Source organism: Myotis davidii, unplaced genomic scaffold (assembly GCF_000327345.1).
Source record: "Myotis davidii unplaced genomic scaffold, ASM32734v1 scaffold395, whole genome shotgun sequence".
NCBI classification, from domain to species: Eukaryota; Metazoa; Chordata; class Mammalia; order Chiroptera; family Vespertilionidae; genus Myotis; species Myotis davidii.
Genome location: NW_006287904.1, coordinates 1422411 through 1439357, shown reverse-complemented (window position 1 = coordinate 1439357; position 16947 = coordinate 1422411). Strand labels below are relative to the sequence as shown.

At 43.8% G+C, this 16947-nt stretch overlaps 1 protein-coding gene across 1 annotated transcript in view; it reads left to right on the top strand.

Annotated features, from left to right (window-relative positions):
• OSBPL10 (oxysterol binding protein like 10) overlaps nt 1–16947 on the top strand; it is a 138078-nt gene that overhangs the window by 77624 nt on the left and 43507 nt on the right. The window contains exons 4-5 of the mRNA XM_015561258.1: nt 3319–3529; nt 11297–11445. Coding sequence (XP_015416744.1) covers nt 3319–3529; nt 11297–11445 — 360 coding nt within the window. The remainder of the gene's footprint in view (nt 1–3318; nt 3530–11296; nt 11446–16947) is intronic.

Here is a 16947-nt window from a genome sequence, read left to right as displayed (position 1 = left end):
ATCTGGCAACTGTGTGTGTGTGTGTGTAGTATGTGTATATATATATGTGTGTGTGTGTGTGTGTGTGTATGTATGTATATATGTGTGTATATATATATTATATCCCACGTTCAAAAAGGCTGTTAAATCGCGTTGTTTACCCATACCTTCAGAAAAAAATCACTTCTACTGTTGTGGTAAACAACCTGCTTCCCTATTTATAATGGTCTGGCCCTCTAGCAACTTCAGCGCAAAATTATAGCTAATTTGCCTACAAACGTCAGGTGGTTATAGTAATCAGACCATGCTGTGTATATACCAGAGAGGAAGGAAGAGGGAGGGAGAGATAGAAACATCAATGATGAAAGAGAATCATTGATTAGCTGCCTCCTGCATGCCACCAACACCACCCTCCACTGGGGATTGAGCTCACAATCCGGGCATGTGCCCTGACCAGGGAATAGAACCATGACCTTCTGGTTCATAGGTTGATGCTCAACCACTGAGCCATGCTGGTTGGGCCAGTGCCTGGTTCTTACATGTCTCTAGCACAGGATAACTCCAGGGGGCACTCTGGGCATTTTGAGCAGGAAAGTTCTTGTATGGGACTGTGCCCTGACTTGTGGGGTATTTAGCACTCCTGACCCCCTGCCCTCTGAGTGCCAGTAGTTCTCAGACATTGTAATGTCAAATGTACCCACTGCTGGTTCAAATTCCCCTCTAGCAGGGCAGTCCTGTTGCTGGCACTGGCAGTAGGCTCTCAATAAATACTGTTTGAATACTTTTCAGAGAGCAGATATGTGGGTTCCATCTCTGGGCATGTGCCTCTGTTGTAGTAGACTAGACGATTCTGTAAGTCAGTTTTGTGTTTTTATTAGCTGAGATTTACATAATATTTAATGTGTGTGAAGTAACAAGTATTTATCCTATTCAATAGCATTGGAATAAAGTTAGTTCTTTTCGATGATTAAAAACATGTATATCCCATAGAGGTGATGGCTTAATTTTACTTACCTTTTCCTCTTATGCATTATTTCATCATGCATAATAGTCAAGAACATATGTATTGTACATTTCCTCATTCCATTTTCTTCTTTCCTTTCAACACATTGTTTTTCTAAGACAAGATTTTAGGGTAGGAATTTACAGAAATGCTGATTACAACAAATAGCTTGAAGTCAACTTCTCCCTCGCTGTTAGTATCTCTACATATAGCTGGCTGTCAAAGAATACTTAAACATTTCATTTTTTTTTTGAGTGAAATTAAACCAGTTGGTAGTGTTTCTTGGCAAACCTAAATGGATAATGGTGGTATTATTCTTTGCTAAGTCTTAGCCATATAATGCCAATCGAGCATAATGACTTCTGTAGACTTAAAGGTGTCATAAATGCATCTTTGAAAGGTCTCTTGCATTTGAGTGACAGAAGAGTGAGACTGGGGAATCATGCACGCATGCATCCATTCATCCAACAGATATTTACTGAACTTGGAAGATATTAGTGAAGAGCACAGATATAATCTCTGCTTTCACCCTAGCACAAATGAACATAAGGAAGAAATTACAAGTTGGGTTGGAAGGGGTAAGTCTATGGAGAAAAATTAGTTGGTAAGGAGGATAGGCGTGCCAAGGGTTGGACTGGAGGTGCAATTTTAAATTATGTGGTTCCAGAAGCTTTCTTCAGAAGGTGGCTTTAAAGCAAAGACCTGAAGGAGAAGTGACTACTTATTGAGCCCCTGTTATGCCTCAGGTACTGTTTCAGGAGCCCGAATAGCTAGGTGTAACCTCTGCAATCTGCAAAAAATAATATGCCTGCCCAAAGGGTGGATGCCACATTAAGGGGAGATTGTGGCAAACATTGTCTGAGCAATATGTTCAGCATTGATTTTTTAAAAAATATCTTTGAAAATGGCACCTATTTTGGGAAGTAGGATTGCAGTGGATGAACTTTTCCTTTTTTTAAGCAGACAAGCACACAGACTGCTAGAAAACCGCAAGTCTTTGTTTTCAAAAGGAAATAGAAAAATAAGGTTCAGCATGGAATGCATTTTGTGTCCAAGTCCAGTGGTCCAGACAGAATGGTTGCTTCTCCCCAGCTGGTGACATCAGGATGGTGACCAGCATCCTGTGGGGATGACAGTGACAAAGCAGGAGATTTGGCTCAGATTGAGGATGGTTTTTGTGGGGGAAGCTTAAAGAACAGTGGAGTGGGGTCAGGAGTTGGTCCCTGCCGCTGATGCTGACCAGCCCTGGGTCTTGGGCAGGTTGGTGTAGCTCCTAGCTTTTCAGAATGACTGTTAATGTGTAATTTCTGTACACCATCTTGTTTAGTGAGATAAGTTGTAAGACAGGAGGAGGGAGATGAACTTCACAAGATAACCAGTAAAGTCCTTTTCTAGTTCTTGAGTTCTTCACCTTGATTTGTCAGTTGAAGATACAATTAGACCAGTAGCTTAGGAATTGAAGCCAGGCCAGAAAAGATGGTTATTTAGGGGTTCTTAGCTTCAGCCGTGTAATAGGGTTGGCTCTGGAATCCCTGGGTATTCCTTCCTCATGGCATCTTGCGTGATGTTAAGAAAGTCACATCCTCTTTGGCATTTTGGGGGCTGGCACGGTTCAGTGCTGGCTTTCCTCTGATCTCACTCATACAAATCGCCAGCCCTCGATTTCACTTCTGTTTCTTGAACTCCAAAGAGAGTGCCATGGAGTTAGTAATAAGAGCTGGAGGAAAAGCAAGGTATTGACCTTGCTCTAGGCAAAGCCCAGTTCTTCCACTCTCTCAGCCTTCCATAGTGAAAGAACCTCCAAGATGGTCACAGGGACTTCTACCTGTAATGGATTTATTATTGACTGGTAGCCCTAATGGTCCCTTTCAGCTCCGAAGTTCTAAAATGCTCTTGTGATCAGACCTGAAGATGTGTGTTTTTCAATAGACAGTTTTCACCTGGGCCTACATTGTCAAAGGACTCGTGTACTGCCCAGCCGTCGTGGCTCAGTGGTTGAGCGTCGAACTATGAACCGGGAGGTCACGGTTTGATTCCCAGTCAGGGCACATGCCCAGGTTGCAGGCTCGATCACCAGTGTGGGGCATGCAGGAGGCAGCCAATCCATGGTTTTCTCTCATCATTGATGTTTCTCTCTCTCTCTCCCTCTTCCTCTCTGAAATCAATAAAAATCTATTTTTTTAAAAAAGGACTCATGTACTGAGCACCATCTGAACTGACCCTGACAGCGGTCATCTGGGTGATAATGGTTTCTCTCTCCACTTTCCTCCGACTTTTCTCCGGTCCTGTGGTTTAAGCTCTAACTCTCCCCTCCTTGCTATCTTCCCATTTTGTAGATGATGAACCAGGTGGAAGGCCAGCAGAAGAACCTTGTGCACGCCATCGAGTCTCTGCCGGGTTCCGGCCCCCTCACTGCCTTGGACCAGGATCTTCTGCTCCTGAAAGCTACCTCTGCTGCCACCCTCAGCTGCCTCGGGGAGTGCTTCAACTTGCTGCAGCAGAGTGTGCACCAGGTGGGCCAGTCCAGCCACAAGCCAGTGGCCTCAGGTGAGACCTCCCAGCGGGCAGTTCTGTGCTTGCAAATGAGTCCTATCGAGAGAGTGTGTGTGGGCGCGCACCCCATTGCCTTCCTCCTTTATACTCGTCTCTTATCCACCATCCATCTTTTTATCCAAGTGTTTCTCTGTTTACCCCTCCCCCCCCCTTCCCTACCCAGTATGGGACATTCTGTTCTCTTACCAATTAGAATTATAACCTCCTATGAAACATCTAACTAACATGTTTACAAGAACTCCTTTTAGACTTGCTGGCGTCACATTCTAAATCTCATTCCACTTGTGATGTTGCACTTAGTGTCATGTGTTTAAAATCCATCATTAGGCAGCATCTGGTCCATTATTTCCAATGAGGCCTATGGTGTGTTCCGGTCCATTATTTCTAACGATGTCTACGGTGTCTGTCCACCACGTTTTACCCAAAACTTTCTGATGATGGACAGGCACATGGCTTCCTGCTCTCAGCACTGCTCACCTCGCTGCACTGAGCATCCTCCTGCATGTCCCCTTATGGACCTGTGTGAGAATTTCTCTGAAATACGTACCAGAAGCATTTCTAGTTCTTTATCTAGAAGCCAGAGACAATAATCCACTCCCTTAAGATGCCTCAGTCCTTATTGGAGGAGGGTTTAGCCATAAGCAGATATAAATATATTGGTGAAGATTAAGTTCAAAGATAAAGGTGAAACTAGCTTGAGGTTGACCATGCCGTGTTTAACTTATACTAGTAAAGCATTAGGATTAAGAGACTCACAGAAGCTTCACTGAGCTTTGTTGACTGGGATTAACTTCCTTAATGCGGAAACGAGGCCAGTTGAGAGATGAAAAGTAAAGCTGTGCTATGATGATGGTCCATATTTCATACTTTTCTCAAGTCCCTTTGGCTCTCCGTTTTACTAAGATTAAAAGGGATGTTGGTTTTCCAGAATAGACGGTGTTTGGGTCATTTGGGTTTCTTTCTGTTGCACCCACTATCATTTACTGAGCTTTGATTCCACCAGTGTTTGGCCTTTGCCACATATTTTCTGAAATCTTCACAGAGTGGATACTATTATGCCCATCCTATGGATGAGATGCAGTGAAATTACTTGTCCAAGGTCCCCCCACTAAGAGGTGAGAGACGGGCGGGGGCTTGGGCACAAGTTCAGAGTGAGACTGGAGCGTCCAGGTCCCTACCGTCCCTCTCACCCTGTAGCTTGACTTTAGCCTCTGCAGCCCAGGAGGCGCCTTCCAGGAGTCTTTCACTGGAAATGTGAGCTTGAACCTTTTCTTCCTAAACTTCATCCCTTACTTCATTCCTCAGGGATGGTTTCTAGCTCATGTCTATCTTTTTTTTTTTTTTTTTTGAACTCTGGTTTTCATTGGGTATTTCGTGTTTTTAAGGACCTGGAGGGACAAAGCTCAGGGTGGAATTTCAGATATGCCTTGGTTGAAATGGAAACTGTTTGAGAGAAGGAGCAATTATGCCACCTTTGAGGTCACAATTCTTCCCTGCCCCCTTGGTCCAGCCTCCCTTCCTTTTAGCCATTGTTGTTGAGGAACTTGGATGGAGATTGGGGAACACAGGGAGCATGGCATCACAGTGGTTATTGTGTTTGTTTTCTTAACTCTTTTAATTCGGTTCCATCTAACACAGCCCCTTAAGGTTTAAAGCATTCTGCACGTGTCTTTTAAATCTGTGCCACACTGTCCTGGCCCGTGTGGCTCAGTCGGTTGGAGCGTCATCCCGTACACCAAAAGGTGGTGGGTCCGATTCCTGGTCAGAACACATGCCCAGGTTGTGGTTTCGATCCCCGGTCGGGGCATGTGTGAGAGGCAACTGATCGATGCTTCTCTTTCACATCGATGTTTCCCTCCCTCCCTCCCTCCCTCCCTCCCTCTCTCCCTTTCCCTCTCTAAAAAAATCAAAACAATAAAATCAATAAATAAAATTTTAAAATCTGTGCCACACATTGAGGGGAAACAAATGAATTAACTCCCTGCATCCAAAACATCATAGTTGCCTGCAGTTAAAACTGAATTCCAGAATCTCAGACTCTTGGAAGAAGAGATTATGATAACCCTGGGGGTGTCATCACAAAATACATGTGTTTGGAATCTCAGGGTTCTTGGGGTGGATAACAGCTCTAGCAGCCCGACTCCCACTGATAAAAACATAATGGTTCTATGTAAGGCGTGCCGGGCTGGGCTAGGCTGGGCTGATGGAAATCAAAATCTCATTAAAGCTCAACTCTGCCAGGGTTTCCTTTACATATCCCGTGGGCAGGGAGGCCCAGCCCCCCCCCCCCCCCCCCCCCCCCCCCCCATATCGAATAGCCAAGCGCTTCGTTCTCGCTTCAAGTCTTTCCGCCTTCTGACCTCTGCACTGTTTCTTCTGTCCCTTCTCCAAATCAAAAATTAATTTGTGGTCTTGTAGTATTTCATCTCCTGTAGCATTTCATTGGATCTTCTGGGAAATGCGTAGTCTTTGGAGCCTTGGTCTGCAAACGTTGCTTCCTGATGCTCATTTCATTTCAAGCACACCGAGCACCTGGACTGAAATCCAAAAATACGTTCGTATTCATCTGCCTCCCACCTACGCGTGTGGGGCTCCTAGACCTGTCTCTGATGTTGTCTCTAAGACACAGTGAGCTGAAATGCCTCATTGAACTTCTGTTTGTGGAGAGGCTTGCAATTAAAATGAATAAAGCTGCCCGGCTTTTTGGTCAAGGCTTATGTTATGTGGCTTTCTTGTGCTCCTGGTGATTTCTAAATCTATTTCAGCAGCTTGATGGAGGCAAATGATTGATGAATGTAGGGCAAGCGGCCATCTCTCTTCCCAGCTGAGATGCAAGCCTCCGATTCTATGCAGAAAGGCACGCAGGGCTGCATCAGAACTGGAAAAGGCTGTGCTATTTGGGAGTGTGGCCTTTTATTAATTCTTGAGACAGGGAGGCGGTGGGGGGGGGAGAGGGAATGAGAATATTAAAATTTTACATAACAGGATTCAACAGGGTGAGGATTAGGGTGAGGCAAGTGAGATAAAGTCCTGTACTATTTGGGGGGACATTAATTTTTATTTTAAAAATATTATGTGAAAATATCATTGATCTGATTACTGAGTGTCTTGGGGGCTCTTTACATGTTACATCTGATGGGAGTGTGTCTTTACTTTAGCCTAGGCCCAGCCCTGCTCAGCTCTGTTTAACTGGGTTCATTGCTCACCACTAGTCCTTTTATATGTGACTTCTCCAGCCTGGAGTTCCTAATTCTGCCACTTGTCGTTCTGTATTGGTATATGCCCTCCAGGAGTGTCTTACCCACCAGAATGGTGAATGTTTTCTCAGCCTCTTCAGTGCTGCTAAAAAGGCATAAAGTGTAGAGTTTAAGGGTCTGGGCTCTGATCTTAACTGGGCTCTTCTACCACTTACCTGGCTCTCTGCCTCTGCTTCTTACCTGTCTTTTGGGCATAATAGTAGGACCTGCCTTATGGGTTGCCTTAGAATTAGATGAGTTAACACATGTAAGTTATAAAGCTCTTGGCACCTAGCGAGAGCTCAGGAAATGTAGACTCTTTTTTTAGCAGAGGGAAGATCATTTGGCCGAGGAAGAGCATTATCCCCCCAAGCCCTTCACCCCACCCCCAATCTGTAGATTTACTCGCAGTTTTCTCTTCATCTATTCATTTTCTGGCATTTAGTGTTGTAGCAAAATTCAAGACTAGTTTGATTTTTTTTTCTCCCCTTTAAGACAAGTCTAATTTTTCTGCCTAAATGATTGAAAATTTTTTTTCTCTTGATTTTTGTTATTTAAAAATGTGGCCAAGCTTCATGAGCTAGGCATTCATTAAACTATTCTCTCTGTCGGTTTTTGCATGTGTTTGAAATTTCAGTCCCTAAAAGCCTAAGAAAGTATTGCCAAGCTCTGGCTGGAATGCGGTGGACTGTTTCAGCAGCACCCACAGCTCTCTCTCCGGCTCAGGCTCCATTTCCCAATTCCTCTCATTGCTTATTGTTTCTGCTCCATCCATCTGATGTCTACCCTTCAGGGTCTCTTGGATCTCTGTTGTCCCCGGTCTGATTGCTGTCTTTATGCCCTTTGCAACGGCACACCAGTAGAACTGCCTTATTTCACTTTCTACAGCATCAAGTCGACTTTTTTCTAGTTTCAGGGTTCCTTTTAATTATATTAATTTCATTTCCTCGTAATAATTCCACAGTGCATTCATCTCCTTTTCCACCTCAGCCAGCTTTCTTCTTACTTCCTATTCTTGATTCATAGAGGCAATTTCATCCTGTCTTATGCTGTGGATACACTTTTCCTGATGTCTTCTCTGACACCTGTTAGAAATTTCAGAGAGAGATTCTTCCTGGCAGCCCTCTGAGGATACTGTTACTCTTCACAGTCCTTTTCATTCGTTGTTAGAGTTTTCCTCCTTCATCCTCATATGACACCAGTCTATCTAGACTCCCCACCCAGTGCTCATTTATCAGAGGAGCTGTAATGGTCTGAGAAGGGCTTCTCTCCGGTCCTCACTCGCTGGTTCCTTGATACTCTGAATCCACAGAGTATATAAAAGAACTACATTCCCCAACATGCATTCTACCTTCATCCTCCTGTCCTGGCCTTTGTCTGTCCCAGGATGCAGGGTATCACTGCCTCTATTTCTTGCTCTGCTGTCTCCTGGTTATTATCTCTGATGATGGTGGGATGAAGGGGAGGGAGGGACAAAATTGAGGGGTGGCGGTAATGGAGGGAACATTCTCCTGTCTGTCTAGACAAGCAGATCTCATTCTTTCCCCCATGCTTTTTAAGCTTTCCTAATTAATCTAGAGCAGCGGTTCTCAACATGTAGGTTGCGACCCCTTTGGGGGGCGAATGACCCTTTTACAGGGGTCACCTAAGACCATCAAAAAACATATGTATAATTACATATTGTTTTTGTGATTAATCACTATGCTTTAATTATGTTCAATTTGTAACAATGAAAATACATCCTGTGTATCAGATATTTACATTACAATTCATAACAGTAGCAAAATTACAGTTATGAAGCAGCAACGAAAATAATTTAAGGTTGGGGGTCACCACAACATGAGGTACTGTATTAAAGGGTCGCAGCATTAGGAAGGTTGAGAACCACTGATCTAGAGGATATGCACTACTTGTGTAATACAATAAAACGTCAAAAAAGTGGCACCTCCGTATTGATGATCTGAATGCAACTCCAGGACTCTGGGCAGGAATTGGTCAGCAGGACTGCTAGGAAGCGTCTTTTCACCTTTCTTATGGCAAATTCTGTCTTGCACCCAAGTCTGGTCTTAGGTCATCCTGCAGCAGTTGACTGCAGTATTGTGAGTTTTCACCTATTTTAAATTACATCAAGGACTGCCTTTTGCCTTTAAAAAATTGTGGCAAAACACACATATCAAAAATTTTCCTATCTTCACCATTTTTAAGTACCTAGCTCAGTAGTGTTTAAAACATTCATATAGTTGTGTGAGCAATCGCCAGAACTCTCCATCTTGCAAAATGAAACTCTATATCCATTAAATTATGACTTTCCATTCCCCCTCATTCTCAGCCCCTTGCAACCACCATTCTACTTTGTCTTTCTTATTGCCATTTCTTATTTATTTTTAACTTTTAGGAGGTTGTAAAACACATCTTTTTTTCTTTTTTTGGAATTTATTACCTCTGACAATCTTAATATTCACTCACTCTGCACATACAGGGTGTCCCAAAAAATGTATGCACACTTTAACAGCTGGTAACTCAGTTTTGAAAATGAAATGTATTTTAATAAACCCTACCTTTATAATTATGCAAACTGTGTGTATACATTTTGGGGGGGCACCCTATATTTATTAGTTACACACCCTTTGCTAGATCATATTGTAGGTTCTAGGAACTCACCCCTAATGCTTTCGCAGGCCAGACCAAATGATTTCCAGGGCCTTATATGGTCCCTACCCCTGTTCTAGGGCCACAGCCATAAACCAAGGGCAATACGTCCCTGCCTTCAAGGAACTGACCTTCCAGGGAGGAGAGAACAACGCTAGTTAAATAAAAGAGCAGGGTGAGTTCAGATGGTGCTAAGTGCTTTGAAAACAGTAAACTCACTGATGTGACAGGGAGTGCCTTTAAGTGCTGCTGTGGCCAGAAAGGTCACAGGGGGCTTCGCTGAGCAGATGACATTTAGGCAACCCCTGGATTTATGCAGGACACCTCTCTCCCGCACGTAGGCCTGGAGGGTTGGCACTCCGAGCAGAAGGAACAGCACACACAAAGGCTCTCGACTAGAATGAACTTGGCTCACTGAGGAGTGGAAAAATTATCAGCGTGGCTTGAGGATAGCGATCAACACGGAGGGAATGAAATGAGGCTGGGCAGCCTTGCAAGGCAGGCGGTTTATATTGTGTTTCAGTTGCAGTGCGAAGCCACTTGCGGCTTTTTAAGCAGCGGACTTATATGATACAATGCTTGACATGAAGGCAAGATTTCTGCATAAGAACATGTTGGCTTGGATGATCTTGAACACACTCAGATACAGGCATCAGCACGTGTGCAGCCCTTACAATGGCCTCTGCTACTGTGTTTTCATCAGCCGGACCCCCTCCTGGTATTAAAAGTTTGGGATATTTGTAGATTTTCCTTTGAGTCACTCTAATGAAAAGGTTGAGGCATCTGATTGCTTTATGGATAGAACATCTACGATGCTGAAAGGTTGAGTTCTTGTCCACACGAGGCGGTCTCCGCTTCAGCCAACAGTTTTCTTCCTCACTTACCCCTACATTTACTCTGAAAACGGAATCTTCGGAGGGTAGGCCAGCTGAGTTTGAGACCTACTCTCATTCTAATAGCAGAATTGCTATTAAAGGGGTAAAAAACAAACAAAAGAAAACAAAACCACCTCTGGTTACGCCTGTCCCCAATTGTAAGCATGTACAAATGTTCTGTAATAACACGTGACTCTTAAAAAGACGTTCGAGTTAGAAAGCCTGTTTTGTCAAGGATTGGGAGAGGGTTAGAAAATGTTCTCTGTTTACCAGATTGATGCTTATATTGCATTTTCTGACAGACTGGAACGACTGCATCTAAGCTGTGGCCATCATATCAAGTGACATTCACACCACATTTTGAGCAGCCCAATTTTGATAAAATTTGATTTTTGATTTTTGATTGTAAACATTAAAATTGTTTAGTTGTTGTTACATAAAGAAGAGAAACGCCTTTAAGAAAATATGGCTTCTGCCTTGGCTGGGTGTTCAGTGGTTGGAGCATCATCCTGTACACTAAGAGGTGGCAGGTTCGATTCCCAGACAGGGCAACATACTTAAGTTGTGGCTTTGATCCCTGGTTGGGGCACACACGGGAGGCAAATGATCGATGTTTCTCTCTCACATTGATGTTTCTCTCTCTCCCCCATTCCTTTCCTCTCTCTCTAAAATCAATAAACATATCCTTGGGCAAGGTTTAAAAAAAAAGAAAAGAAAACATAACTTTGGTAAAATGTCAGTTGTTTGTGTTCAAGGCTGGGGAGAGAAACAGCCTGTGGTGATTCTGAGAATGTCATTATACAGAAGCAAGCTTATCCGTAGACAATCTGAACCTACGCTTGGTACTCATTCAAAACAAGCTTCACTTAAATCCACCACAGGCCATTCAGGCGTGGGCCCATTTCAAGTCAGTCTCTGTGTACAACCAGGTAGAAATATTTCTTGAGCTGTAAATGTTTAATTTGGAAAATACTTGGCATCAATCTAGGTCTTTATTTCAGAAAACATCCTGGGATGGCCCGGGCCCAAGTCACATTCCACAGAGCAGCTGAAAAATGGGACATTTGGCTCTTTGCCATCCGCCAGTGCCAACATAACCTGGGCAATTGTACCCAACACTGCTGAAGATGAACAAGCCTTACAGCCAGAGGTAAGCGAGCCGCCCTCTCTCAGCACTCCGTGGCCTGTGTGATCGCTTGTTCAGAAATATAGTAATTATATTTGTAACTTGCTCATCTCTCCGTTTTAAGAGGAGACAAATTATAAAGCGAAATGTTGCCTGGAGAGACAAAAACCAGCTCTGTGCACGCACGCCTGGCCTGTCTGTTCTCGTGTCTGGCAGCTGCCGTGGGTGAATAGTGAGCCTACCAATGAGGCATCTCCCCTTTTCACTGAAACGGGAGTCATTTTAACTTCAAGTGGGAGAACTTCTCACACGCCCATTAAAGTGATGCCTGGTGACATGATGGGAGCAGTTACAATATATTCTGTCACTCCCCCGGATAATGGCTTCTTTGTGTGGCTCGTGCTGAAGATCCTGCCTCACATGCTCGACTCCCGCATGCTACAGACCCAGGCCAGGGTCCATGGGGCAGCGGCCAAGCCTCCTTCCCGGCGTGGCACTGCAGCCCAGGTCCAGGCTGCGGGGGACCCTGCCCTGCCTGGTCAGGAGGAGCAGCCCCTGCAGATCTGAACGACCAGCGAGGCTCTGACAGGCATCATGGGCCCGGTCATCCGCCCACACGGCTCTCCTCGTGTGGCAGCTGGAAGCCAGGTGCCGTGGTTCCTTTTGCCAGTTTCACTTTGTATCGGGGGGAAATTTTGCTTTTTTCCTTTCTCTTTGGATGCTCGTGTCCTGTTGACATGACCCACGTGACCTTGGCCAAGACCCACTTTCACCAGGTGTTAAAGGTTATTCTTCATTTTAATTGAAATCGCTTTAGTCTGAAAATTCTAGAACCCTCACTGTTTTGTAAGGTTGAAAGGCCCAAGGCAGTTTCTTCAATCAAATGGCCTTGGTGATCAATTGAAATGGTTCGCCAAGCTTCACATGATTGTATTCCGACAGTGTCTTGGTAGCTTAGCTCTTATGGAGGCGGGATCAACCTGCCTACAGATATTTCATCGCTGTCGATGTGGTGCCTTTGCAGGGTAAGAAATAGATAGGGATTGTGGGATATTGAAAGGCATTGACCTCTACCTGGATAATGAGTTTCAGGTTGAAAACACTTACTGATGTGTAGGCAAACTGGAAGGTAAGTTGGCAACTGAGTAACTTTTAGGAGCCCCACTGTTGTATTGCTCTTTGGAGATACTTGGGTGGGGTGGCCTTTGAGGATTGGGTGCTTTGCTGCTAAAGAGTTTAAAAAATACAATTCCCTTTATTTTCTTGGAAAAGAACCTTTGGGGATTCACACCATAATAAACATATGTAAACTCTTGCTCTAGATAGAAATTTATAGAGAAGTAAATTATTAGATCTTAAGTAATCATTTTTATGTATTTATTTTTTTATTGTTAAGAGAGGAAAGGAGATGGAGAGAGAGCTAGAAATTTCAATGATGAGAAAGAATCATTGATTGGCTGCCTCCTGCATGCCCCGTACTGGGGATTGAGCCCGCAACCCGGGCATGTGCCCTGACCAGAAATTGAAGTGTGATCTCTTGGTCAGTAGTCGACAGACTGCAGCTCGCGAGCCACATGTGGCTCTTTGGCCCCTTGAGTGTGGCTCTTCCTAAGCCTTAGGAGTACCCTAATTAAGTTAATAACAATGTACCTACCTACATAGTTTAAGTTTAAAAAATATGGCTCTCAAAAGAAATTTCAATCGTTGTACTGTTGATATTTGGCTCTGTTGACTAATGAGTTTGCTGACCACTGTCCTGGATGTTAGGTAGATGCTCAATCATTGAGCCACGTGGGCCAGGCAAGCAATACTTTTTTAGATCCTCCCTCTCGCAGCATTCTCAGGCAAAACCTACTAAGCTTACTTATTCCTACTGGGGGGTCTTCTTATTTTGTGACTCCTCCTTAGTGTTTCTTTTCCCTGATGGTTCCTCCTCTAACCCTGAAGCATGAGAGGCCAGGTCTGTTCTTTTTACATAAAATTATGGCCCACTGTTCGGTACCTTTGGCAGGAGATAGTGTATAATTAATTGTCCACGAGAAGTAACTAGCTCCCAACATCAACTAAAAAAAAAATACCCTGAACAAGAACTAGGGAGAGCATTTTCCCCTTAAGTTAGGGCCAAGCATTAATTTCTGGTTGCCATTTTTGCCCTTACTTCTGTTGTGAAAGCAAAATAAGATATTGTCTGTTAGGATTTGATGGTGTGGAATGGGGTTTTGATGGTTTTCTGAGGAGAGAGAATTAGAGTTCTTTTGCAGACTGCCCTCATTTTTTCCAGTGACAATTCTGGGAGATGATTCTCACAACCTAAACAGCTAGTGCTGCCTGGATGATATTTTTATTTTAGGGGATTGTGCTTTGTTATATATTTTTTTAAGAGTTAAAGAAGCTGGTAATATCCACCCAATAGTTTTCCTGTCAGAAAAAGAAAAGTATTTCTGTTGCCTCCCTTTTGTGCAATTTGGAGAAATAACCCAAGAGGTAAGTGAAATTGCTAAAGGCTAAAACATCTTTGTGAGAAGGTTCCTTAACCCTTTTGGCATCGAGAATATAGTTACTATGTGAGTGATCACTGGGAAACTAAGATTGTGGTTATTATGGTAATTACTCTTTTTTTGTTTATTGTTTTGGTCATGGTAGGTCATTAGGAATAATAATTAGAGGTTAAGAGATATCTTCCCGGTGTGTATGTGTACCACCAAGCAATAAACTCAATCCAGTTCTCATTGGACACAGACTGGGTGTCCTCTCTGGAGACAGTGTCAGATCCCACAAAGTGTAAGGGCTCAGTCCTACAAGGCTGCCCCTCCCACACACATACTTCAGATGCCAATCATAACTTCAGTGTCACCTGTGCTTCTGACCAGCCAACTATAGATCAGAGGTTCCCATGACCCCCTCCTCCAGTTTGATTAATTTGCTGGATTGGATCATAGAACTCAGAGAAGCATTTACTGGTTTATTAAGGAAAGATAGCCCTAGCCGGTTTGGCTCAATGGATAGAGCACCAGCCTGCGGACTGAAGAGTCACACGTTCGATTCGGGTCAAGGGCACATGCCTGTGTTGCAGGCTCAATCCCTCGTAGGGGGTGTGCAGGCGGCAGCCAATCAGTGATTCTCTCTCATCATTGATGTTGCTAGCTCTCTCTCCCTTTCCCTTCCTCTCTGAAATCAATAAAGATATTTTTTAAAAAAGAAAGGATATAATTCAGGAAATGATGGAAGAGATGCATAGGGCAAGGTTTGGGGGAAGGGTGTGGGGCTTCCCTGCCCTCCACTTGCACCACTCACCAAGGATTCCATGTGTTCACAATCCAGAAGCTCCTGTTCTTTGCTTAAAGATGGTTGATTAAATTATTGGCCGTTAGTGTCTGAGCTCAATCTCCAGCCTTTCTCCCTTCTCTGGAAGTCAGCCGTTTTCATCCTTAGGTCACCCAGGGGCTTTCCAAAAGTTACCTCAAGAACATAACAAAAGATACCTTTATCTCTCTCATCTTTTAGGAAATTCCATTGGTTTTTGGAGCTCTCTGCCAGGAAAGCAAACAAAGACCAAATATATATATATATACACACACATACACACATATTTAAATTATGTGTGTCGCACTCCCCTCTTCTGTGTCTGGGTTACCATAAAATAACTTACAGGTGTCTGGAAAATTACTGCATTTTCAAGATTAGTCTGTTTTTACTTCCCAGCAGAATAAAACTCAAAGACCAGTGTGTATTTAATGCATGAGTTAGAACTGTGGTTGGCTCTGTTATCAAATGCATGATCTTAAAATTTCATTCTGCTGGGGCTAGAGCTAACTCCATGTGAAAATGCAATATTCTTCCATAATGAAATGAGTCAGAATCTTAGTAGAAAATTTTTCAACTCTTTTGACACCGTTTGAAATTTGTTTAGACAGAAAAAAAGGTTTTTGTTCGCTTTCTTTGTTGAAGAACACCTTGTTTAAGGACAGGAAGGCCTGTGGTTGTGGAGACACTGAGGATGGGGTCTCTTCTAGTACTGGAACCTCATTCCACCCTCCTAATTGGAAACCTAACACCTTCAGGCCTCAAACTGGCTTACAGCTGGGTTACTAAATGCATGGCAGGTTTCGTAAGAGCATCTGTGTGAGGTTAGGAAGCCTAAGATGAAAACCCACCCAGTTCTTCTGCTAGTGACACTGGCAGGCAAGGTCGTGGAGATGTGTTTAGAGCCCGTGGCAGTGGCTAGACTCACTAGGATCTTGGTCCCACCTGCATTGGCAGGGGAAGCTGCTGTAGTGGCAGCTGCTTCCTGACATTTGGCTCATGGTTCCTACAAAGGTGTGTCCTTGAATCAAAGAGTCTAAGGGGGACTTCTCCTCCTCCAGATCTGTTAGTGATTCTGTAAGCACCTAATTCCCATATCAAGTCCCTTTCGGATAGAAATACCTGAAGTGGTTTCTGTTCCCTGTACTGGACCATAACTGATTGTTGGGCTGTTGGATTAGGAAAGCAGAGGACTGGCCACAGGGAGACAAACCTGAATGACAGTGCTCACATGTGGCCATGTAGACCCAGCCTTCCGGAGGACGAATCTGAGGGACAAAACCTGTTTTTCTTAAAGCTCAGGTTTATTGAGGTGTAATTCATAAATAATAAAATCCACCCTTTTATTTTTAAAAATATTTTGAAATTGATTTTAGAGAGAGCAGAAGGAAGAGGGATAGAGAGATAGAAATACATACATGCCCCCTACTGGGAAATTAGCCCTTGGAAAATGCAACTTTACCACTTTTAACAAATCAAAGTCTAGCACAGTTCTATCACTTTGCCAAATTCCCTTGTGTTCCTTTATCATTAACTTCTCCACCTAGCCCTTGGAAATCGCTCCTGTTTTATATCTGTACAGCTTTGCCTTTTCCAGGACGTCATATAAAGGAAACCATTCAGTATCTCGTCTTTTGAGTCTGGCTCATTTCATTTAGCATCATGCCTTTGAGACGCATCCACGTTGTTATGTTAATCTGTAGTCCATGCTTTCATAGTGCTGAGTAGTATCCATTGGCTCCAGAGCTGGTTTATCCACTCACCAGTTGAAAAACATTTGTTAAACTTTAAAAACTGCCTCAAATCCCACAGCGATGAAATAGAAAAAGAGGAGTATTTAAAAATAACGTGGTGTTAATCATTGAAGGCAATTATTTGGTGCCTAGATGCCTCACCACTGGCCCGAAGGGGAGACGGGTAATCAGCACTGTTAATCCCTCCACTGGAGCCCCTGAGCGGCACGTGGGTTTTAAGCTCTTGCCTAGAGGTTGCTCTAGGGCAGTGGTCGGCAAACTGCGGCTTGAGAGCCACATGCGGCTCTTTGGCCCCTTAAGTGTAGCCACGAAGTTTCAATCGCACTGTACGTGCGCGCTCGCATGTGGTATTTTGTGGAAGACCACACTCAAGGGGTCAGTTTGCCGACCACTGTCCTAAAGGATAGGTATCATCCAAAGCATCTTCTCTGACCACAATGGGATGAAGTTAGAAATCAACATCAGAATT